We start from the raw sequence: 24987 nt of genomic DNA, 5'->3' as shown, positions 1-24987 counted from the left end.
CTGCACTGGGCTGATCATATAGAAAATATTCAGCACTATAGTCAACTGGACAGCTCCCAAAATAAAGACTGTATAAATCTTTCTCCTTGCTAATTCTTATTTTCCATCAGTGTTTGACTGGCCCACCAGGATACCAAAGTCCCGGTGGTCCCAGGAGAACAAAGAGGCTAAATAGATGTTAAAATAAGAGTATAGTATGTAAAGAAAAGAGACTAGGAGAATAGAGGTAAGTAATGAGATGAAGAAAAATAGTACTAAGAGTGGGCCCCTGGTCTAAGATTAATTGGTGGGCCCCTGGTCAAAGGTTTTTGGGTGGGCCCCTGGCAGGACCGCCATCAGAAATCGCAGGGCCCCGTACGACAAAATTTCCTGGGCCCCCTGGGCTGCGCCCACCATAAGCCCCACCTACAGGTCCGCCCTCCCCACCACACAGGTCCACCCCCCACCACACAGTAAAAAAACAAAAAAAATATTGGTGGCTAGGGTTCCCACATGTTAAAAAAACAATATATTGGTGGTCAGGGCCCCCCATAAAAAAGCATTTGTGGCGAGGGCCCCCCCATTAAAAAATATTGGTGGCTAGGACCCCACATGAGAAAAAAAAATTAGTAGCCAGGGCCCCCCCCCACCCACATTATAATACAATTGGTGGCCAGGACCCCCCCTTACCCTCGGGGCCCCCTACAACTCTCCCCCCTGTCCCACCCCTGATGTCTGCCCTGGCCCCTGGTGTCCCAGGCTGACACTGTTTTCTGTTATTTATATATTACATATTTAGCAGTACTGTACAGAGACTATACATCATTCTCTATCCAGTTTTAGATGCAGCTGTTTAAAGGATAACTAAACCCTAAAAATTAATACGGCTAAAAATGCCATATATTATATAGTGAACTTATTGCACGAGGCTAAAGTTTCAGCTTGTCAATAGCAGCAATGATTCAGGACTTCAAACTTGTCACAGGGGGTCACCATCTTGGAAAGTGTCTGTGACACTCACATGCTCAGTGGGCTCTGATTGGCTGTTGAGAAGCTAAGCTTAGGGCTCGTCACTAATTATCCAGCAGAAAATGAGCTTCCCTGGCTGTAATATAAGCTGATGCTACAGGTTTGCTGATTATTAAATTCTAATGCTAATTGCACTGGTTTCTGTGCTGCCATGTAGTAATTATCTGTATCAATTACTAATCAGCCTTATATTGTGACATTTCTATTCTATCTGTACTGTATATTGTGAGTGGGTCCCTAAGCTCAGTGAGTGACAGCAGCACAGAGCATGTGCAGTGAATCAGCAGAAAAGAAGATGGGGAGCTACTGGGGCATCTTTGGAGACACAGATCATTACTGCTAAAGGGCTGGGCTGGTACAGAAGCACAAAACATAATGTACAACATTTGTAGCTACTTCTTTAGTTAGGTTTTAGTTCTCCTTTAAGTGAAAGGGGTAGTGTTCAACAAATTCTGGGACAACAGCAGTTCTAACAAATATATAAAAAAAACCTTCCCTGTTCCCCTTTACTTGAACCACTGTTCATAACACCAAAGGGCGTCATTAATTATGGCAATTCGTTATGTGGTTTCATAATAAAAAAAACTTTGCAGCTCAGAAACGTTCCATCAGCAGCTTTAAGTTGGACACCTGGATAGTACTTTGTAGGCTACTTTACTGCATATGTGGCCATAACAGGGAGGTAGAATGGATCTCTGGATGTAGCAAAGACATGACAGTCTGTAGAAAAAGTCATCTGGACTCATTTGTTTTTCTAAAGAGGAGGTGTATCTTCCCTGGGTGTAGGTTAAGCAAATTGTAGTCACTGGAGTAGAATATTAAAGCAGTGAGTCATCTTCAGGTTATCTTTTAGTATGTTATAGAATAGCTTATTATAAGCAACTTTTCAATTGGTTTTTGTCTTTATTTTTTTCAACATAGTTATTTTATATAGTACATATATATAATTATTTGCCTTCTTCTGACTCTGTAACATAACTAAGCAGGATCAGGCCTGGCCCCCTCAGGTTGCAGGTTGCATCTGCGCAAGCGTCTGGAGAGCCCGGGTGCTATAGCTCCACCAGTAGTTACCCCCCTGATCTGACTAATTCCATGTTTCAAATTGGGGTAACTGACCCCATCTAAAAAACAAAAGTTCTGTAAGGCTACAAATGTGTTGTTATCGCTTTTTATTACTTATCCTTCTATTCAGGCCTCTCCTATTCATATTCCAGCCTCTTATTACAATCAGTGCATGGTCGCAAGGGTCATTTGGACCCTAGCAACCAAATAGCTGAAATTGCAAACTGGAGAGCTGCTGAATAAAAAGTGAAATAACTAAAAAAAAAATGTCTAAGAATATCACTCTCTACGTCATACTAAAAGTTAATTGAAAGGGAAACAACCCCTTTAATGATTTATAAAACATATAGCCTTTCTCACAATAATCCGGCTGCAAGGGCCGTCTCTTTTACAAGACTTGAACATCAGAAAGATATACTTGTTAATTGCCAAATGAATGTAGGGGACAAAGATACTAAAAGTTTACTATAGGCTTTTGCAGTGCCGTGTGGTATTTGCCTCTGCAGAGCAAAGTTATATGGCGGTGTATAGTGGTGATTATCGTGATCAACTTGCTAGATAGGGCTGATCAAATTAATTAATCAGGGGGTTATTGCACTGTTAAAAAGGTGGTTAACATTGAAGTTAGTATGTGATAGAATGGTCAATTCTAAGCAATGTTTCAATTGGCCTTCACTTTTTCTTTTTTTATAGTTTTTGAATTATTTGCCTTCTTCTTTTTCTGTCTCTTTCCAGATTTAAATGGAGGTCACTGACCCCCATCTAAAAAAAACAAATGCTCTGTAAGGCTAAACATGTATTGTTATTGCTACTTTTTATTACTGATCATTCTATTCAGGCCTCTCCTATTCTCCTGAAATTGCAGTTGTTGTTGTTGTGCTCTGTTGGCATCAACAGAGCTGTTGCTATAGTAACAAATATAGCCATTATGACATCAAAGTTACTATGGTAACTAACTGGACATTATGACATCATCAACAGGTGAAAGCAATTATCCCATTATGACATCGTCAACAGGTGATAGCAAGTAACATTATGACATCATCAACAGCTGGCTTAATACTGGTATTTACCAGTTGTGAGCTCAGTTTGTCTTTAGATATTCACAAGACCAAACCTTATTTTATTCTTTAACCTATATTTTCAAATATACCTTAAGTTTTTTATTCAATCAAATTTTTCAAATGCAAGAAGATTTAAAAAGAAACATTTACAGACTACAGAGAAGTAAACTTGATAAGATTCATCGATTAGACCATTTTTCTGGCTCTATAACGAGGAGAACTGTGAGTATACAAGATAATAATTGACTTTAACTCTATATTCCAAAGTTAGATTGGGACAGATGAGCAACTGCTTTATCATAGACATTCACTGATACATAGAATAACACTAAATAAATACAGAGGGGAAGAAACTTCAAATGATAAGACCCCCTAAGATCTTAGTGGTCCAATGGGCACAATGTAGGAAAAAACTGCCTTTTTAAATAGCCAGTGTGGCTCAGCCTTTTCAGTTAACTTTTAGTACGGTATAGAACGGCCCCAATCTAAGCAACTTTTCAATTGGATTTCATGATTTATTTTGTTCATCCCTTTTGATTTATTTGCCACCTTCTTCTGACTCTTTCTAACTTTCAAATGGGGGTCACTGACCCCATCTAAAAACAAGTGCAAGGCTACAAATATATAGTTAATTCTACTTTTTATTATTCATCTCTCCTATTAATATTTCAGTCTCTTATGCCAATTAATGCATGGTTGCTAGAGTAATTTGAACCCTAGCAACCAGATTGTTATACATATATATATATAATAAAAAGCAAAATAACTCAAAAGCTACAAATAATAAAAAACCTTTCCCTCTTTAGGAAAGTGGCGACAAGTTGGTGATTTCGATTAGTGGGAGTTAGATATTCATAGGTTGGGTTTACCCTTGGGTCTAGCCTGTGCAGGCATTACATTATGTTCTACCATTTATTTACATGATATTAATAATAAACCCTTTTCTTCCGTACAGCAGAAGAAGCGCGAGATCTGTGCAGCAGTGATGGCTCCCAGATACAATTATTTCATCTACATTTTGATAATCATTGGAATGTTCATACAGTCGTGTAATTGTGCACCAGGTAAATGTCGTAATTCTAACGGATTTCCCTCTAGTGACACAAATGTGTTTAAAGCCATATATACCCCTTTATTGGCCACTAGTAAGCTACGTGGCTGTTCAATGCCGAACCGCTTGCGTGTGACTATAGAGACTGTTTAGCGACTGTAACTGTACACTGCTTTTACTCTCTTTCAGCTATGCAAATCCGAAATTTCAAAGTTTTGCAAACACACCTGACCCTGAAGCCAGGTACCCGGCGCCTGGTACCCTGTAAATTTCTACCAGTCCATCCGCTAGACATGACTAAAGTAAAACTGGAATGGGGTAAACTCTCTTTAGAGGAAGGAAGATACACCCCTATCATCCAACTGAACAGCGAGGGAATCAGAAGGAACCCAGAGATCGGCCACAGATTTGGGCTCTTTGTACCTCTTGTAAAGAAAGGCAACTGCACCTTGATTATCGATCCCGTCGACGCCAAAGACACGGGCGTTTATGAAGTATGGATGGCACTAGATGGCAGCTTGCACGAAGCCTATCCCAAAACCACAATTACCATTTCAGACCAAAAGCAAGCCTCAGGTGAGCTCTACATGCATCACTTTATACTATTTCTATTCTTTATAATATGGAAGTGATAATATTTCTTATATAGTTGTGGTGTTGTAAATATCAGCCGTCACTTACCCGTCTTTCTTTTTATATAGGTGCCTCCCGTGCCAACGTTAAACCGACTGTAATGGCGACATCCATAATGAGTACAACTGCTGCCTCCAACCAAACTGATTTTTTTGTTATGCTACTTGATCATAAACACGGGAGGACTACGATTATTGTAGTGATAGCAGTACTATCATTCCTGTCCGTAGCGGCACTGATAACAACCGTTATGTGGTAAGTCAGACAAGTGACTGGAGTTTTAAATGAGTTGTTCACCTTTAAATTAACGTTTACTATGATGTACAGAGTGATATTCTGAGACAATTTGCAATCGGTTTTCTTTTTTTTTATTTGTGGTTTTTGAGTTATCTTTTTAGTCAGCAACTCTCCAGTTTGCGGTTTCAGCAATCTGGTTGCTAGGGTCCAAACTACCCTAGCAACCATGCATTGAGACTGGAATATGAATAGGAGAGGACTTGAATAGAAATATGAGTAATACAAAGTAGCTTTGAGGCCTTACAGAGCATTTGTTATTAGATGGGGTCAGTGACCCCTATTTGAAGGCCTAAAAGCATAAAAATAAAGCAAAAAGATAAAAAATAAATAATGAAGACCAATTGAAACATTGCTTAGAAATAACCATTGTATAAGTAAAAGTTAACTTAAAGATAAACTACCCATTTAAAGAAATTTCTTTTCCAGCAGCTTAGAATTACAAGTGTCCTATTAAGGAAGCGTTCAGTAACCTTACAGTTTCTTTTCTTTCTACAGTTGTATCTATTTTCTTGATGATGATGATGATGATGATGATGAAAGCACGGATGTTGAAGCCCCAAAGGAGGACACCCCCAAAGCAGCTCAATGGTTTGTAATGTGCAGAATATTTGCTTTATTCCCTAAAGCTTTTGATTCTATACATTTGTATGTAACAGAAATAAAAACAGGGGAATGTGTGTGGGGTGGAATAGTCTAGCACAGGCCTTTAAAGAATTCATTTATTACAACTTATTTAGCAACATACAAGTTTGCTCTTATTTCAGTAAAGAAGATGATTGGGAATTTTCTATAGAATTAAAGCGAGTTGCTTTATTGGGTTATTTGTCTGATAAAAGTCCCTCTTATTCTGAAGAGTATTAGAATGTATTGTCCTTATTTTGTTTGCAGGAAGGATAGTGTCCAAATTGAGGATGAGACAACGACTGACAGTCAGAGCGAAACGGAGGAAGAGAAATCTATGAAGGATAGTGTCCATATTGAGGATGAGACAACGACTGACAGTCAGAGCGAAGAGGAGGAAGAGAAATCTATGAAGGATAGTGTCCATATTGAGGATGAGACAACCAGTGATAGATCGAAGGAAGAGGAGGAAGCGAAATTTACGTCCGCTGAATCGGAGTCTGATAAATCCGATGATTTGGAGTCTGATAAATCCGATGATTGGGAGACTTATAAATCCAAAAAATCCGCCTCAGAATATGAAAGCGAAACGAGTTCAGAAGAGGAATCAAGTGAGAAACTCGGTTAGGCGGATGAAAGTGACTAAGAAGACTTGACATGTTTAATCAGCCTCAGCGGATATATTTTCAAAATAAATAAATTTATCCTGTACCAAAAATATTTGTGGAATACAGTCGTTTTTATTTCAGCTTTTATTATTAGTGACTAATGTGGAGTCTTGGGGGTATCGACGATGCATTTGTTTGAATTTCTTGGGAATGGAAGACATACCATGACATTTAAAAAGATACACTAAGGGGCAGATTTATCAAAGGTCAAGGTGAATTTTCAAATTCAAAAAATCAGAATTTCGAGCTATTTCCCATCTAAAACCTGCTGAATTGCTGTTTTAGCCTATGGGGGACCTTCTAGAACCTATTTGGAGTCAATTGCTGGACTTTCAAAAATCAGAGTTTTTTGGGGGAAAACGTAGATTTTGAAATCGGCCAAATAGGGACCTTTTCAGCCAAAAAACCTTCGACTTAATTTCAGTTGGTCTTTTTGAATTCAAATTTTGAAGTTTTTCAATTTTGAAATTTGACCCTTGATAAATATGCCCCTAACAGTTTCAAAACAATACATTTCAGGGGCCATGTCCGATTACTAGGGTTGCCACCTTTTAAAAAAAAAAAATAAATGACCGGCCAGTGGTGTGGGTGGGATCTAAAGGGGCGGGCCGTGATGGAAAAAGAAGCCGAAGAAAATGTACGTTTTCACCGGCGGGCTTTTGTAAATGTTATTACAAATTACCGGCAGCTACATTGCCGGTAAATGGCTGCTGGGCGGCATAGGTACAGGTAGGGCTTTGTCAGTATTGATTGATATGGGCTCAAGCCTCATTGGCTGCTGGCACATGTACAGATGGGGGGACTTGGGGACAATTAATTATTGATACATAATGGCTGCAGGCACAGGTACTGATGGGGGGCTTGAGGCAACATTGATGGCTAATGGCTGCTGGCACAGTCATAGGGGCAATATTGATGGCTATCATATTGGCTCCTGGCACAGGTACAGATGGGGGGAGCTTGGGCCTTGGTGTCAATATTGATGCATAATAGCTGCTGACATGGCACAGGTCCAGATGGGGGACTTGGGCCTTGGGCAATATTGATGCATAATGGCTACTGGCACAGGTACATGGGGGCAGTGTGATGGCTGCTGGCAATGTTGCATTGGGGCAAAGTGATGGCTGCTGGCACAGGTACATGACACCATAACGTGACAATTAACGGGTGTCAGTAAGTGCTTTTTTCAGATTGATATTTATATAAATGAAAAGTTTCATTCAATAATAAAAAACCATAATGGTAAGGTAGGAAATACTAATGCAGGACGGCGCTGATTGGAATCCTTGCAGGCCCGGACTGGCAATCTGTGGGTTCTGGCAAATGCCAAAGGGGCTGCTATAAAGTCCAATAGAAAGTCAGTATTTAGTGGGCTGGTGGGGGCTGATTGAGCCTCTGTGTACCTGAAATGCCAGGACCTATTTTAATTCTCAGTCCGGACCTGAACCCTTGCCTAGGGTGCCAAACTACCTTGGCCCGGCCCTGCTGGCCAGACACCAAATAAAGTGATTAATAAAGAATGAACTCCTCTCTGGAGCCGATAGCAGATGACAAATGATTGATAAAACATATAGCCTTTCTCACAATGATCCGGCTGCAAGGGCCGTCTCTTTTACAAGACTTGAACATCAGAAAGATATACTTGTTAATTGCCAAATGAATGTAGGGGACAAAGATACTAAAAGTTTACTATAGGCTTTTGCAGTGCCGTGTGGTATTTGCCTCTGCAGAGCAAAGTTATATGGCGGTGTATAGTGGTGATTATCGTGATCAACTTGCTAGATGGGGCTGATCAAATTAATTAATCAGGGGTTTATTGCACTGTTAAAAAGGTGGTTAACATTGAAGTTAGTATGTGATAGAATGGTCAATTCTAAGCAATGTTTCAATTGGCCTTCACTTTTTCTTTTTTTATAGTTTTTGAATTATTTGCCTTCTTCTTTTTCTGTCTCTTTCCAGATTTAAATGGAGGTCACTGACCCCCATCTAAAAAAAACAAATGCTCTGTAAGGCTTAACATGTATTGTTATTGCTACTTTTTATTACTGATCATTCTATTCAGGCCTCTCCTATTCTCCTGATATTGCAGTTGTTGTTGTTGTGCTCTGTTGGCATCAACAGAGCTGTTGCTATGGTAACAAATATAGCCATTATGACATCAAAGTTACTATGGTAACTAACTGGACATTATGACATCATCAACAGGTGAAAGCAATTATCCCATTATGACATCGTCAACAGGTGATAGCAAGTAACATTATGACATCATCAACAGCTGGCTTAATACTGGTATTTACCAGTTGTGAGCTCAGTTTGTCTTTAGATATTCACAAGACCAAACCTTATTTTATTCTTTAACCTATATTTTCAAATATACCTTAAGTTTTTTATTCAATCAAATTTTTCAAATGCAAGAAGATTTAAAAAGAAACATTTACAGACTACAGAGAAGTAAACTTGATAAGATTCATCGATTAGACCATTTTTCTGGCTCTATAACGAGGAGAACTGTGAGTATACAAGATAATAATTGACTTTAACTCTATATTCCAAAGTTAGATTGGGACAGATGAGCAACTGCTTTATCATAGACATTCACTGATACATAGAATAACACTAAATAAATACAGAGGGGAAGAAACTTCAAATGATAAGACCCCCTAAGATCTTAGTGGTCCAATGGGCACAATGTAGGAAAAAACTGCCTTTTTAAATAGCCAGTGTGGCTCAGCCTTTTCAGTTAACTTTTAGTACGGTATAGAACGGCCCCAATCTAAGCAACTTTTCAATTGGATTTCATGATTTATTTTGTTCATCCCTTTTGATTTATTTGCCACCTTCTTCTGACTCTTTCCAACTTTCAAATGGGGGTCACTGACCCCATCTAAAAACAAGTGCAAGGCTACAAATATATAGTTAATTCTACTTTTTATTATTCATCTCTCCTATTAATATTTCAGTCTCTTATGCCAATTAATGCATGGTTGCTAGAGTAATTTGAACCCTAGCAACCAGATTGTTATACATATATATATATATATATATATATATATAATAAAAGCAAAATAACTCAAAAGCTACAAATAATAAAAAACCTTTCCCTCTTTAGGAAAGTGGCGACAAGTTGGTGATTTCGATTAGTGGGAGTTAGATATTCATAGGTTGGGTTTACCCTTGGGTCTAGCCTGTGCAGGCATTACATTATGTTCTACCATTTATTTACATGATATTAATAATAAACCCTTTTCTTCCGTACAGCAGAAGAAGCGCGAGATCTGTGCAGCAGTGATGGCTCCCAGATACAATTATTTCATCTACATTTTGATAATCATTGGAATGTTGATACAGTCGTGTAATTGTGCACCAGGTAAATGTCGTAATTCTAACGGATTTCCCTCTAGTGACACAAATGTGTTTAAAGCCATATATACCCCTTTATTGGCCACTAGTAAGCTACGCGGCTGTTCAATGCCGAACCTCTTGCGTGTGACTATAGAGAATGTTTAGCGACTGTAACTGTACACTGCTTTTTACTCTCTTTCAGCTATGCAAATCCGAAATTTCAAAGTTTTGCAAACACACCTGACCCTGAAGCCAGGTACCCGGCGCCTGGTACCCTGTAAATTTCTACCAGTCCATCCGCTAGACATGACTAAAGTAAAACTGGAATGGGGTAAACTCTCTTTAGAGGAAGGAAGATACACCCCTATCATCCAACTGAACAGCGAGGGAATCAGAAGGAACCCAGAGATCGGCCACAGATTTGGGCTCTTTGTACCTCTTGTAAAGAAAGGCAACTGCACCTTGATTATCGATCCCGTCGACGCCAAAGACACGGGCGTTTATGAAGTATGGATGGCACTAGATGGCAGTTTGCACGAAGCCTATCCCAAAACCACAATTACCATTTCAGACCAAAAGCAAGCCTCAGGTGAGCTCTACATGCATCACTTTATACTATTTCTATTCTTTATAATATGGAAGTGATAATATTTCTTATATAGTTGTGGTGTTGTAAATATCAGCCGTCACTTACCCGTCTTTCTTTTTATATAGGTGCCTCCCGTGCCAACGTTAAACCGACTGTAATGGCGACATCCATAATGAGTACAACTGCTGCCTCCAACCAAACTGATTTTTTTGTTATGCTACTTGATCATAAACACGGGAGGACTACGATTATTGTAGTGATAGCAGTACTATCATTCCTGTCCGTAGCGGCACTGATAACAACCGTTATGTGGTAAGTCAGACAAGTGACTGGAGTTTTAAATGAGTTGTTCACCTTTAAATTAACGTTTACTATGATGTACAGAGTGATATTCTGAGACAATTTGCAATCGGTTTTCTTTTTTTTTATTTGTGGTTTTTGAGTTATCTTTTTAGTCAGCAACTCTCCAGTTTGCGGTTTCAGCAATCTGGTTGCTAGGGTCCAAACTACCCTAGCAACCATGCATTGAGACTGGAATATGAATAGGAGAGGACTTGAATAGAAATATGAGTAATACAAAGTAGCTTTGAGGCCTTACAGAGCATTTGTTATTAGATGGGGTCAGTGACCCCTATTTGAAGGCCTAAAAGCATAAAAATAAAGCAAAAAGATAAAAAATAAATAATGAAGACCAATTGAAACATTGCTTAGAAATAACCATTGTATAAGTAAAAGTTAACTTAAAGATAAACTACCCATTTAAAGAAATTTCTTTTCCAGCAGCTTAGAATTACAAGTGTCCTATTAAGGAAGCGTTCAGCAACCTTACAGTTTCTTTTCTTTCTACAGTTGTATCTATTTTCTTGATGATGATGATGATGATGATGAAAGCACGGATGTTGAAGCCCCAAAGGAGGACACCCCCAAAGCAGCTCAATGGTTTGTAATGTGCAGAATATTTGCTTTATTCCCTAAAGCTTTTGATTCTATACATTTGTATCTAACAGAAATAAAAACAGGGGAATGTGTGTGGGGTGGAATAGTCTAGCACAGGCCTTTAAAGAATTCATTTATTACAACTTATTTAGCAACATACAAGTTTGCTCTTATTTCAGTAAAGAAGATGATTGGGAATTTTCTATAGAATTAAAGCGAGTTGCTTTATTGGGTTATTTGTCTGATAAAAGTCCCTCTTATTCTGAAGAGTATTAGAATGTATTGTCCTTATTTTGTTTGCAGGAAGGATAGTGTCCAAATTGAGGATGAGACAACGACTGACAGTCAGAGCGAAACGGAGGAAGAGAAATCTATGAAGGATAGTGTCCATATTGAGGATGAGACAACGACTGACAGTCAGAGCGAAGAGGAGGAAGAGAAATCTATGAAGGATAGTGTCCATATTGAGGATGAGACAACCAGTGATAGATCGAAGGAAGAGGAGGAAGCGAAATTTACGTCCGCTGAATCGGAGTCTGATAAATCCGATGATTTGGAGTCTGATAAATCCGATGATTGGGAGACTTATAAATCCGAAAAATCCGCCTCAGAATATGAAAGCGAAACGAGTTCAGAAGAGGAATCAAGTGAGAAACTCGGTTAGGCGGATGAAAGTGACTAAGAAGACTTGACATGTTTAATCAGCCTCAGCGGATATATTTTCAAAATAAATAAATTTATCATGTACCAAAAATATTTGTGGAATACAGTCGTTTTTATTTCAGCTTTTATTATTAGTGACTAATGTGGAGTCTTGGGGGTATCGACGATGCATTTGTTTGAATTTCTTGGGAATAGAAGACATACCATGACATTTAAAAAGATACACTAAGGGGCAGATTTATCAAAGGTCAAGGTGAATTTTCAAATTCAAAAAATCAGAATTTCGAGCTATTTCCCATCTAAAACCTGCTGAATTGCTGTTTTAGCCTATGGGGGACCTTCTAGAACCTATTTGGAGTCAATTGCTGGACTTTCAAAAATCAGAGTTTTTTGGGGGAAAACGTAGATTTTGAAATCGGCCAAATAGGGACCTTTTCAGCCAAAAAACCTTCGACTTAATTTCAGTTGGTCTTTTTGAATTCAAATTTTGAAGTTTTTCAATTTTGAAATTTGACCCTTGATAAATATGCCCCTAACAGTTTCAAAACAATACATTTCAGGGGCCATGTCCGATTACTAGGGTTGCCACCTTTTAAAAAAAATAAATAAATGACCGGCCAGTGGTGTGGGTGGGATCTAAAGGGGCGGGCCGTGATGGAAAAAGAAGCCGAAGAAAATGTACGTTTTCACCGGCGGGCTTTTGTAAATGGTATTACAAATTACCGGCAGCTACATTGCCGGTAAATGGCTGCTGGGCGGCATAGGTACAGGTAGGGCTTTGTCAGTATTGATTGATATGGGCTCAAGCCTCATTGGCTGCTGGCACATGTACAGATGGGGGGACTTGGGGACAATTAATTATTGATACATAATGGCTGCAGGCACAGGTACTGATGGGGGGCTTGAGGCAACATTGATGGCTAATGGCTGCTGGCACAGTCATAGGGGCAATATTGATGGCTATCATATTGGCTCCTGGCACAGGTACAGATGGGGGGAGCTTGGGCCTTGGTGTCAATATTGATGCATAATAGCTGCTGACATGGCACAGGTACAGATGGGGGACTTGGGCCTTGGGCAATATTGATGCATAATGGCTACTGGCACAGGTACATGGGGGCAGTGTGATGGCTGCTGGCAATGTTGCATTGGGGCAAAGTGATGGCTGCTGGCACAGGTACATGACACCATAACGTGACAATTAACGGGTGTCAGTAAGTGCTTTTTTCAGATTGATATTTATATAAATGAAAAGTTTCATTCAATAATAAAAAACCATAATGGTAAGGTAGGAAATACTAATGCAGGACGGCGCTGATTGGAATCCTTGCAGGCCCGGACTGGCAATCTGTGGGTTCTGGCAAATGCCAAAGGGGCTGCTATAAAGTCCAATAGAAAGTCAGTATTTAGTGGGCTGGTGGGGGCTGATTGAGCCTCTGTGTACCTGAAATGCCAGGACCTATTTTAATTCTCAGTCCGGACCTGAACCCTTGCCTAGGGTGCCAAACTACCTTGGCCCGGCCCTGCTGGCCAGACACCAAATAAAGTGATTAATAAAGAATGAACTCCTCTCTGGAGCCGATAGCAGATGACAAATGATTGATAAAACATATAGCCTTTCTCACAATGATCCGGCTGCAAGGGCCGTCTCTTTTACAAGACTTGAACATCAGAAAGATTTACTTGTTAATTGCCAAATGAATGTAGGGGACAAAGATACTAAAAGTTTACTATAGGCTTTTGCAGTGCCGTGTGGTATTTGCCTCTGCAGAGCAAAGTTATATGGCGGTGTATAGTGGTGATTATTGTGATCAACTTGCTAGATGGGGCTGATCAAATTAATTAATCAGGGGTTTATTGCACTGTTAAAAAGGTGGTTAACATTGAAGTTAGTATGTGATAGAATGGTCAATTCTAAGCAATGTTTCAATTGGCCTTCACTTTTTCTTTTTTTATAGTTTTTGAATTATTTGCCTTCTTCTTTTTCTGTCTCTTTCCAGATTTAAATGGAGGTCACTGACCCCCATCTAAAAAAAACAAATGCTCTGTAAGGCTTAACATGTATTGTTATTGCTACTTTTTATTACTGATCATTCTATTCAGGCCTCTCCTATTCTCCTGAAATTGCAGTTGTTGTTGTTGTGCTCTGTTGGCATCAACAGAGCTGTTGCTATGGTAACAAATATAGCCATTATGACATCAAAGTTACTATGGTAACTAACTGGACATTATGACATCATCAACAGGTGAAAGCAATTATCCCATTATGACATCGTCAACAGGTGATAGCAAGTAACATTATGACATCATCAACAGCTGGCTTAATACTGGTATTTACCAGTTCTGAGCTCAGTTTGTCTTTAGATATTCACAAGACCAAACCTTATTTTATTCTTTAACCTTTATTTTCAAATATACCTTAAGTTTTTTATTCAATCAAATTTTTCAAATGCAAGAAGATTTAAAAAGAAACATTTACAGACTACAGAGAAGTAAACTTGATAAGATTCATCGATTAGACCATTTTTCTGGCTCTATAACGAGGAGAACTGTGAGTATACAAGATAATAATTGACTTTAACTCTATATTCCAAAGTTAGATTGGGACAGATGAGCAACTGCTTTATCATAGACATTCACTGATACATAGAATAACACTAAATAAATACAGAGGGGAAGAAACTTCAAATGATAAGACCCCCTAAGATCTTAGTGGTCCAATGGGCACAATGTAGGAAAAAACTGCCTTTTTAAATAGCCAGTGTGGCTCAGCCTTTTCAGTTAACTTTTAGTACGGTATAGAACGGCCCCAATCTAAGCAACTTTTCAATTGGATTTCATGATTTATTTTGTTCATCCCTTTTGATTTATTTGCCACCTTCTTCTGACTCTTTCTAACTTTCAAATGGGGGTCACTGACCCCATCTAAAAACAAGTGCAAGGCTACAAATATATAGTTAATTCTACTTTTTATTATTCATCTCTCCTATTAATATTTCAGTCTCTTATGCCAATTAATGCATGGTTGCTAGAGTAATTTGAACCCTAGCAACCAGATTGTTATACATATATATATATATAATAAAAAGCAAAATAACTCAAAAGCTACAAATAATAAAAAACCTTTCCCTCTTTAGGAAAGTGGCGACAAGTTGGTGATTTCGATTAGTGGGAGTTAGATATTCATAGGTTGGGTTTACCCTTGGGTCTAGCCTGTGCAGGCATTACATTATGTTCTACCATTTATTTACATGATATTAATAATAAACCCTTTTCTTCCGTACAGCAGAAGAAGCGCGAGATCTGTGCAGCAGTGATGGCTCCCAGATACAATTATTTCATCTACATTTTGATAATCATTGGAATGTTCATACAGTCGTGTAATTGTGCACCAGGTAAGTGTAACATTCTAACGGATTTCCCTCTAGTGACACAAATGTGTTTAAAGCCATATATACCCCTTTATTGGCCACTAGTAAGCTACGCGGCTGTTCAATGCCGAACCGCTTGCGTGTGACTATAGAGACTGTTTAGCGACTGTAACTGTACACTGCTTTTACTCTCTTTCAGCTATGCAAATCCGAAATTTCAAAGTTTTGCAAACACACCTGACCCTGAAGCCAGGTACCCGGCGCCTGGTACCCTGTAAATTTCTACCAGTCCATCCGCTAGACATGACTAAAGTAAAACTGGAATGGGGTAAACTCTCTTTAGAGGAAGGAAGATACACCCCTATCATCCAACTGAACAGCGAGGGAATCAGAAGGAACCCAGAGATCGGCCACAGATTTGGGCTCTTTGTACCTCTTGTAAAGAAAGGCAACTGCACCTTGATTATCGATCCCGTCGACGCCAAAGACACGGGCGTTTATGAAGTATGGATGGCACTAGATGGCAGCTTGCACGAAGCCTATCCCAAAACCACAATTACCATTTCAGACCAAAAGCAAGCCTCAGGTGAGCTCTACATGCATCACTTTATACTATTTCTATTCTTTGTAATATGGAAGTGATAATATTTCTTATATAGTTGTGGTGTTGTAAATATCAGCCGTCACTTACCCGTCTTTCTTTTTATATAGGTGCCTCCCGTGCCAACGTTAAACCGACTGTAATGGCGACATCCATAATGAGTACAACTGCTGCCTCCAACCAAACTGATTTTTTTGTTATGCTACTTGATCATAAACACGGGAGGACTACGATTATTGTAGTGATAGCAGTACTATCATTCCTGTCCGTAGCGGCACTGATAACAACCGTTATGTGGTAAGTCAGACAAGTGACTGGAGTTTTAAATGAGTTGTTCACCTTTAAATTAACGTTTACTATGATGTACAGAGTGATATTCTGAGACAATTTGCAATCGGTTTTCTTTTTTTTTATTTGTGGTTTTTGAGTTATCTTTTTAGTCAGCAACTCTCCAGTTTGCGGTTTCAGCAATCTGGTTGCTAGGGTCCAAACTACCCTAGCAACCATGCATTGAGACTGGAATATGAATAGGAGAGGACTTGAATAGAAATATGAGTAATACAAAGTAGCTTTGAGGCCTTACAGAGCATTTGTTATTAGATGGGGTCAGTGACCCCTATTTGAAGGCCTAAAAGCATAAAAATAAAGCAAAAAGATAAAAAATAAATAATGAAGACCAATTGAAACATTGCTTAGAAATAACCATTGTATAAGTAAAAGTTAACTTAAAGATAAACTACCCATTTAAAGAAATTTCTTTTCCAGCAGCTTAGAATTACAAGTGTCCTATTAAGGAAGCGTTCAGCAACCTTACAGTTTCTTTTCTTTCTACAGTTGTATCTATTTTCTTGATGATGATGATGATGATGATGATGATGAAAGCACGGATGTTGAAGCCCCAAAGGAGGACACCCCCAAAGCAGCTCAATGGTTTGTAATGTGCAGAATATTTGCTTTATTCCCTAAAGCTTTTGATTCTATACATTTGTATGTAACAGAAATAAAAACAGGGGAATGTGTGTGGGGTGGAATAGTCTAGCACAGGCCTTTAAAGAATTCATTTATTACAACTTATTTAGCAACATACAAGTTTGCTCTTATTTCAGTAAAGAAGATGATTGGGAATTTTCTATAGAATTAAAGCGAGTTGCTTTATTGGGTTATTTGTCTGATAAAAGTCCCTCTTATTCTGAAGAGTATTAGAATGTATTGTCCTTATTTTGTTTGCAGGAAGGATAGTGTCCAAATTGAGGATGAGACAACGACTGACAGTCAGAGCGAAACGGAGGAAGAGAAATCTATGAAGGATAGTGTCCATATTGAGGATGAGACAACGACTGACAGTCAGAGCGAAGAGGAGGAAGAGAAATCTATGAAGGATAGTGTCCATATTGAGGATGAGACAACCAGTGATAGATCGAAGGAAGAGGAGGAAGCGAAATTTACGTCCGCTGAATCGGAGTCTGATAAATCCGATGATTTGGAGTCTGATAAATCCGATGATTGGGAGACTTATAAATCCAAAAAATCCGCCTCAGAATATGAAAGCGAAACGAGTTCAGAAGAGGAATCAAGTGAGAAACTCGGTTAGGCGGATGAAAGTGACTAAGAAGACTTGACATGTTTAATCAGCCTCAGCGGATATATTTTCAAAATAAATAAATTTATCCTGTACCAAAAATATTTGTGGAATACAGTCGTTTTTATTTCAGCTTTTATTATTAGTGACTAATGTGGAGTCTTGGGGGTATCGACGATGCATTTGTTTGAATTTCTTGGGAATGGAAGACATACCATGACATTTAAAAAGATACACTAAGCGGCAGATTTATCAAAGGTCAAGGTGAATTTTCAAATTCAAAAAATCAGAATTTCGAGCTATTTCCCATCTAAAACCTGCTGAATTGCTGTTTTAGCCTATGGGGGACCTTCTAGAACCTATTTGGAGTCAATTGCTGGACTTTCAAAAATCAGAGTTTTTTGGGGGAAAACGTAGATTTTGAAATCGGCCAAATAGGGACCTTTTCAGCCAAAAAACCTTCGACTTAATTTCAGTTGGTCTTTTTGAATTCAAATTTTGAAGTTTTTCAATTTTGAAATTTGACCCTTGATAAATATGCCCCTAACAGTTTCAAAACAATACATTTCAGGGGCCATGTCCGATTACTAGGGTTGCCACCTTTTAAAAAAAATAAATAAATGACCGGCCAGTGGTGTGGGTGGGATCTAAAGGGGCGGGCCGTGATGGAAAAAGAAGCCGAAGAAAATGTACGTTTTCACCGGCGGGCTTTTGTAAATGGTATTACAAATTACCGGCAGCTACATTGCCGGTAAATGGCTGCTGGGCGGCATAGGTACAGGTAGGGCTTTGTCAGTATTGATTGATATGGGCTCAAGCCTCATTGGCTGCTGGCACATGTACAGATGGGGGGACTTGGGGACAATTAATTATTGATACATAATGGCTGCAGGCACAGGTACTGATGGGGGGCTTGAGGCAACATTGATGGCTAATGGCTGCTGGCACAGTCATAGGGGCAATATTGATGGCTATCATATTGGCTCCTGGCACAGGTACAGATGGGGGGAGCTTGGGCCTTGGTGTCAATATTGATGCATAATAGCTGCTGACATGGCACAGGTACAGATGGGGGACTTGGGCCTTGGGCAATATTGATGCATAATGGCTACTGGCACAGGTACATGGGGGCAGTGTGATGGCTGCTGGCAATGTTGCATTGGGGCAAAGTGATGGCTGCTGGCACAGGTACATGACACCATAACGTGACAATTAACGGGTGTCAGTAAGTGCTTTTTTCAGATTGATATTTATATAAATGAAAAGTTTCATTCAATAATAAAAAACCATAATGGTAAGGTAGGAAATACTAATGCAGGACGGCGCTGATTGGAATCCTTGCAGGCCCGGACTGGCAATCTGTGGGTTCTGGCAAATGCCAAAGGGGCTGCTATAAAGTCCAATAGAAAGTCAGTATTTAGTGGGCTGGTGGGGGCTGATTGAGCCTCTGTGTACCTGAAATGCCAGGACCTATTTTAATTCTCAGTCCGGACCTGAACCCTTGCCTAGGGTGCCAAACTACCTTGGCCCGGCCCTGCTGGCCAGACACCAAATAAAGTGATTAATAAAGAATGAACTCCTCTCTGGAGCCGATAGCAGATGACAAATGATTGATAAAACATATAGCCTTTCTCACAATGATCCGGCTGCAAGGGCCGTCTCTTTTACAAGACTTGAACATCAGAAAGATATACTTGTTAATTGCCAAATGAATGTAGGGGACAAAGATACTAAAAGTTTACTATAGGCTTTTGCAGTGCCGTGTGGTATTTGCCTCTGCAGAGCAAAGTTATATGGCGGTGTATAGTGGTGATTATTGTGATCAACTTGCTAGATGGGGCTGATCAAATTAATTAATCAGGGGTTTATTGCACTGTTAAAAAGGTGGTTAACATTGAAGTTAGTATGTGATAGAATGGTCAATTCTAAGCAATGTTTCAATTGGCCTTCACTTTTTCTTTTTTTATAGTTTTTGAATTATTTGCCTTCTTCTTTTTCTGTCTCTTTCCAGATTTAAATGGAGGTCACTGACCCCCATCTAAAAAAAACAAATGCTCTGTAAGGCTTAACATGTATTGTTATTGCTACTTTTTATTACTGATCATTCTATTCAGGCCTCTCCTATTCTCCTGAAATTGCAGTTGTTGTTGTTGTGCTCTGTTGGCATCAACAGAGCTGTTGCTATGGTAACAAATATAGCCATTATGACATCAAAGTTACTATGGTAACTAACTGGACATTATGACATCATCAACAGGTGAAAGCAATTATCCCATTATGACATCGTCAACAGGTGATAGCAAGTAACATTATGACATCATCAACAGCTGGCTTAATACTGGTATTTACCAGTTCTGAGCTCAGTTTGTCTTTAGATATTCACAAGACCAAACCTTATTTTATTCTTTAACCTTTATTTTCAAATATACCTTAAGTTTTTTATTCAATCAAATTTTTCAAATGCAAGAAGATTTAAAAAGAAACATTTACAGACTACAGAGAAGTAAACTTGATAAGATTCATCGATTAGACCATTTTTCTGGCTCTATAACGAGGAGAACTGTGAGTATACAAGATAATAATTGACTTTAACTCTATATTCCAAAGTTAGATTGGGACAGATGAGCAACTGCTTTATCATAGACATTCACTGATACATAGAATAACACTAAATAAATACAGAGGGGAAGAAACTTCAAATGATAAGACCCCCTAAGATCTTAGTGGTCCAATGGGCACAATGTAGGAAAAAACTGCCTTTTTAAATAGCCAGTGTGGCTCAGCCTTTTCAGTTAACTTTTAGTACGGTATAGAACGGCCCCAATCTAAGCAACTTTTCAATTGGATTTCATGATTTATTTTGTTCATCCCTTTTGATTTATTTGCCACCTTCTTCTGACTCTTTCTAACTTTCAAATGGGGGTCACTGACCCCATCTAAAAACAAGTGCAAGGCTACAAATATATAGTTAATTCTACTTTTTATTATTCATCTCTCCTATTAATATTTCAGTCTCTTATGCCAATTAATGCATGGTTGCTAGAGTAATTTGAACCCTAGCAACCAGATTGTTATACATATATATATATATAATAAAAAGCAAAATAACTCAAAAGCTACAAATAATAAAAAACCTTTCCCTCTTTAGGAAAGTGGCGACAAGTTGGTGATTTCGATTAGTGGGAGTTAGATATTCATAGGTTGGGTTTACCCTTGGGTCTAGCCTGTGCAGGCATTACATTATGTTCTACCATTTATTTACATGATATTAATAATAAACCCTTTTCTTCCGTACAGCAGAAGAAGCGCGAGATCTGTGCAGCAGTGATGGCTCCCAGATACAATTATTTCATCTACATTTTGATAATCATTGGAATGTTGATACAGTCGTGTAATTGTGCACCAGGTAAATGTCATAATTCTAACGGATTTCCCTCTAGTGACACAAATGTGTTTAAAGCCATATATACCCCTTTATTGGCCACTAGTAAGCTACGCGGCTGTTCAATGCCGAACCGCTTGCGTGTGACTATAGAGACTGTTTAGCGACTGTAACTGTACACTGCTTTTACTCTCTTTCAGCTATGCAAATCCGAAATTTCAAAGTTTTGCAAACACACCTGACCCTGAAGCCAGGTACCCGGCGCCTGGTACCCTGTAAATTTCTACCAGTCCATCCGCTAGACATGACTAAAGTAAAACTGGAATGGGGTAAACTCTCTTTAGAGGAAGGAAGATACACCCCTATCATCCAACTGAACAGCGAGGGAATCAGAAGGAACCCAGAGATCGGCCACAGATTTGGGCTCTTTGTACCTCTTGTAAAGAAAGGCAACTGCACCTTGATTATCGATCCCGTCGACGCCAAAGACACGGGCGTTTATGAAGTATGGATGGCACTAGATGGCAGCTTGCACGAAGCCTATCCCAAAACCACAATTACCATTTCAGACCAAAAGCAAGCCTCAGGTGAGCTCTACATGCATCACTTTATACTATTTCTATTCTTTATAATATGGAAGTGATAATATTTCTTATATAGTTGTGGTGTTGTAAATATCAGCCGTCACTTACCCGTCTTTCTTTTTATATAGGTGCCTCCCGTGCCAACGTTAAACCGACTGTAATGGCGACATCCATAATGAGTACAACTGCTGCCTCCAACCAAACTGATTTTTTTGTTATGCTACTTGATCATAAACACGGGAGGACTACGATTATTGTAGTGATAGCAGTACTATCATTCCTGTCCGTAGCGGCACTGATAACAACCGTTATGTGGTAAGTCAGACAAGTGACTGGAGTTTTAAATGAGTTGTTCACCTTTAAATTAACGTTTACTATGATGTACAGAGTGATATTCTGAGACAATTTGCAATCGGTTTTCTTTTTTTTATTTGTGGTTTTTGAGTTATCTTTTTAGTCAGCAACTCTCCAGTTTGCGGTTTCAGCAATCTGGTTGCTAGGGTCCAAACTACCCTAGCAACCATGCATTGAGACTGGAATATGAATAGGAGAGGACTTGAATAGAAATATGAGTAATACAAAGTAGCTTTGAGGCCTTACAGAGCATTTGTTATTAGATGGGGTCAGTGACCCCTATTTGAAGGCCTAAAAGCATAAAAATAAAGCAAAAAGATAAAAAATAAATAATGAAGACCAATTGAAACATTGCTTAGAAATAACCATTGTATAAGTAAAAGTTAACTTAAAGATAAACTACCCATTTAAAGAAATTTCTTTTCCAGCAGCTTAGAATTACAAGTGTCCTATTAAGGAAGCGTTCAGTAACCTTACAGTTTCTTTTCTTTCTACAGTTGTATCTATTTTCTTGATGATGATGATGATGATGATGATGATGATGAAAGCACGGATGTTGAAGCCCCAAAGGAGGACACCCCCAAAGCAGCTCAATGGTTTGTAATGTGCAGAATATTTGCTTTATTCCCTAAAGCTTTTGATTCTATACATTTGTATCTAACAGAAATAAAACAGGGGAATGTGTGTGGGGTGGAATAGTCTAGCACAGGCCTTTAAAGAATTCATTTATTACAACTTATTTAGCAACATACAAGTTTGCTCTTATTTCAGTAAAGAAGATGATTGGGAATTTTCTATAGAATTAAAGCGAGTTGCTTTATTGGGTTATTTGTCTGATAAAAGTCCCTCTTATTCTGAAGAGTATTAGAATGTATTGTCCTTATTTTGTTTGCAGGAAGGATAGTGTCCAAATTGAGGATGAGACAACGACTGACAGTCAGAGCGAAACGGAGGAAGAGAAATCTATGAAGGATAGTGTCCATATTGAGGATGAGACAACGACTGACAGTGAGAGCGAAGAGGAGGAAGAGAAATCTATGAAGGATAGTGTCCATATTGAGGATGAGACAACCAGTGATAGATCGAAGGAAGAGGAGGAAGCGAAATTTACGTCCGCTGAATCGGAGTCTGATAAATCCGATGATTTGGAGTCTGATAAATCCGATGATTGGGAGACTTATAAATCCGAAAAATCCGCCTCAGAATATGAAAGCGAAACGAGTTCAGAAGAGGAATCAAGTGAGAAACTCGGTTAGGCGGATGAAAGTGACTAAGAAGACTTGACATGTTTAATCAGCCTCAGCGGATATATTTTCAAAATAAATAAATTTATCATGTACCAAAAATATTTGTGGAATACAGTCGTTTTTATTTCAGCTTTTATTATTAGTGACTAATGTGGAGTCTTGGGGGTATCGACGATGCATTTGTTTGAATTTCTTGGGAATAGAAGACATACCATGACATTTAAAAAGATACACTAAGGGGCAGATTTATCAAAGGTCAAGGTGAATTTTCAAATTCAAAAAATCAGAATTTCGAGCTATTTCCCATCTAAAACCTGCTGAATTGCTGTTTTAGCCTATGGGGGACCTTCTAGAACCTATTTGGAGTCAATTGCTGGACTTTCAAAAATCAGAGTTTTTTGGGGGAAAACGTAGATTTTGAAATCGGCCAAATAGGGACCTTTTCAGCCAAAAAACCTTCGACTTAATTTCAGTTGGTCTTTTTGAATTCAAATTTTGAAGTTTTTCAATTTTGAAATTTGACCCTTGATAAATATGCCCCTAACAGTTTCAAAACAATACATTTCAGGGGCCATGTCCGATTACTAGGGTTGCCACCTTTTAAAAAAAATAAATAAATGACCGGCCAGTGGTGTGGGTGGGATCTAAAGGGGCGGGCCGTGATGGAAAAAGAAGCCGAAGAAAATGTACGTTTTCACCGGCGGGCTTTTGTAAATGGTATTACAAATTACCGGCAGCTACATTGCCGGTAAATGGCTGCTGGGCGGCATAGGTACAGGTAGGGCTTTGTCAGTATTGATTGATATGGGCTCAAGCCTCATTGGCTGCTGGCACATGTACAGATGGGGGGACTTGGGGACAATTAATTATTGATACATAATGGCTGCAGGCACAGGTACTGATGGGGGGCTTGAGGCAACATTGATGGCTAATGGCTGCTGGCACAGTCATAGGGGCAATATTGATGGCTATCATATTGGCTCCTGGCACAGGTACAGATGGGGGGAGCTTGGGCCTTGGTGTCAATATTGATGCATAATAGCTGCTGACATGGCACAGGTCCAGATGGGGGACTTGGGCCTTGGGCAATATTGATGCATAATGGCTACTGGCACAGGTACATGGGGGCAGTGTGATGGCTGCTGGCAATGTTGCATTGGGGCAAAGTGATGGCTGCTGGCACAGGTACATGACACCATAACATGACAATTAACGGGTGTCAGTAAGTGCTTTTTTCAGATTGATATTTATATAAATGAAAAGTTTCATTCAATAATAAAAAACCATAATGGTAAGGTAGGAAATACTAATGCAGGACGGCGCTGATTGGAATCCTTGCAGGCCCGGACTGGCAATCTGTGGGTTCTGGCAAATGCCAAAGGGGCTGCTATAAAGTCCAATAGAAAGTCAGTATTTAGTGGGCTGGTGGGGGCTGATTGAGCCTCTGTGTACCTGAAATGCCAGGACCTATTTTAATTCTCAGTCCGGACCTGAACCCTTGCCTAGGGTGCCAAACTACCTTGGCCCGGCCCTGCTGGCCAGACACCAAATAAAGTGATTAATAAAGAATGAACTCCTCTCTGGAGCCGATAGCAGATGACAAATGATTGATAAAACATATAGCCTTTCTCACAATGATCCGGCTGCAAGGGCCGTCTCTTTTACAAGACTTGAACATCAGAAAGATATACTTGTTAATTGCCAAATGAATGTAGGGGACAAAGATACTAAAAGTTTACTATAGGCTTTTGCAGTGCCGTGTGGTATTTGCCTCTGCAGAGCAAAGTTATATGGCGGTGTATAGTGGTGATTATTGTGATCAACTTGCTAGATGGGGCTGATCAAATTAATTAATCAGGGGTTTATTGCACTGTTAAAAAGGTGGTTAACATTGAAGTTAGTATGTGATAGAATGGTCAATTCTAAGCAATGTTT

The 24987-nt window shown here is 39.1% G+C and overlaps 4 protein-coding genes across 4 annotated transcripts; all 4 read left to right on the top strand.

The window, feature by feature from the left end:
• Positions 1-4476: 4476 nt before the first annotated feature.
• LOC121398152 lies at positions 4477-6641 on the top strand. Its single transcript, XM_041576852.1, has 4 exons — positions 4477-4761; positions 4887-5073; positions 5611-5703; positions 6004-6641. The coding sequence occupies exons 1-4, from the start codon at positions 4479-4481 to the stop codon at positions 6362-6364; spliced, it is 924 nt and encodes a 307-aa protein (XP_041432786.1). The 5' UTR covers positions 4477-4478; the 3' UTR covers positions 6365-6641.
• Positions 6642-10050: 3409 nt separating this feature from the next.
• On the top strand, positions 10051-12027 carry LOC121398154. Its single transcript, XM_041576854.1, has 4 exons — positions 10051-10335; positions 10461-10647; positions 11185-11274; positions 11575-12027. Exons 1-4 carry the CDS (start codon positions 10053-10055, stop codon positions 11933-11935), a joined length of 921 nt encoding a protein of 306 aa, XP_041432788.1. The 5' UTR covers positions 10051-10052; the 3' UTR covers positions 11936-12027.
• A 3579-nt stretch (positions 12028-15606) lies between these two features.
• Positions 15607-17711, top strand: LOC121398151. Its single transcript, XM_041576851.1, has 4 exons — positions 15607-15891; positions 16017-16203; positions 16741-16836; positions 17137-17711. The coding sequence occupies exons 1-4, from the start codon at positions 15609-15611 to the stop codon at positions 17495-17497; spliced, it is 927 nt and encodes a 308-aa protein (XP_041432785.1). The 5' UTR covers positions 15607-15608; the 3' UTR covers positions 17498-17711.
• A 3458-nt stretch (positions 17712-21169) lies between these two features.
• On the top strand, positions 21170-23153 carry LOC121398150 (FK506-binding protein 5-like). The gene is made up of 4 exons (XM_041576850.1): positions 21170-21454; positions 21580-21766; positions 22303-22401; positions 22701-23153. The coding sequence occupies exons 1-4, from the start codon at positions 21172-21174 to the stop codon at positions 23059-23061; spliced, it is 930 nt and encodes a 309-aa protein (XP_041432784.1). The 5' UTR covers positions 21170-21171; the 3' UTR covers positions 23062-23153.
• Positions 23154-24987: the final 1834 nt, after the last annotated feature.

The sequence above is a fragment of the Xenopus laevis genome, chromosome 9_10L, assembly GCF_017654675.1.
Source record: "Xenopus laevis strain J_2021 chromosome 9_10L, Xenopus_laevis_v10.1, whole genome shotgun sequence".
Lineage (NCBI taxonomy): Eukaryota > Metazoa > Chordata > Amphibia > Anura > Pipidae > Xenopus > Xenopus laevis.
Note: the sequence above shows the minus strand (reverse complement) of the source record. Positions and strands in the feature narration are given on the sequence as shown.

Coding starts and splice junctions, on each gene's coding strand:
- LOC121398152 (XM_041576852.1), top strand. CDS start 4,479: ATGACTAAAGTAAAACTGGAATGGGGTAAACTCTCTTTAGAGGAAGGA. Junction 5,074..5,610: donor CTGATAACAACCGTTATGTG/GTAAGTCAGACA, acceptor TTCTTTCTACAG/TTGTATCTATTTTCTTGATG. Junction 5,704..6,003: donor ACCCCCAAAGCAGCTCAATG/GTTTGTAATGTG, acceptor TTTTGTTTGCAG/GAAGGATAGTGTCCAAATTG.
- LOC121398154 (XM_041576854.1), top strand. CDS start 10,053: ATGACTAAAGTAAAACTGGAATGGGGTAAACTCTCTTTAGAGGAAGGA. Junction 10,336..10,460: donor AGACCAAAAGCAAGCCTCAG/GTGAGCTCTACA, acceptor CTTTTTATATAG/GTGCCTCCCGTGCCAACGTT. Junction 10,648..11,184: donor CTGATAACAACCGTTATGTG/GTAAGTCAGACA, acceptor TTCTTTCTACAG/TTGTATCTATTTTCTTGATG.
- LOC121398151 (XM_041576851.1), top strand. CDS start 15,609: ATGACTAAAGTAAAACTGGAATGGGGTAAACTCTCTTTAGAGGAAGGA. Junction 16,204..16,740: donor CTGATAACAACCGTTATGTG/GTAAGTCAGACA, acceptor TTCTTTCTACAG/TTGTATCTATTTTCTTGATG. Junction 16,837..17,136: donor ACCCCCAAAGCAGCTCAATG/GTTTGTAATGTG, acceptor TTTTGTTTGCAG/GAAGGATAGTGTCCAAATTG.
- LOC121398150 (XM_041576850.1), top strand. CDS start 21,172: ATGACTAAAGTAAAACTGGAATGGGGTAAACTCTCTTTAGAGGAAGGA. Junction 21,455..21,579: donor AGACCAAAAGCAAGCCTCAG/GTGAGCTCTACA, acceptor CTTTTTATATAG/GTGCCTCCCGTGCCAACGTT. Junction 21,767..22,302: donor CTGATAACAACCGTTATGTG/GTAAGTCAGACA, acceptor TTCTTTCTACAG/TTGTATCTATTTTCTTGATG.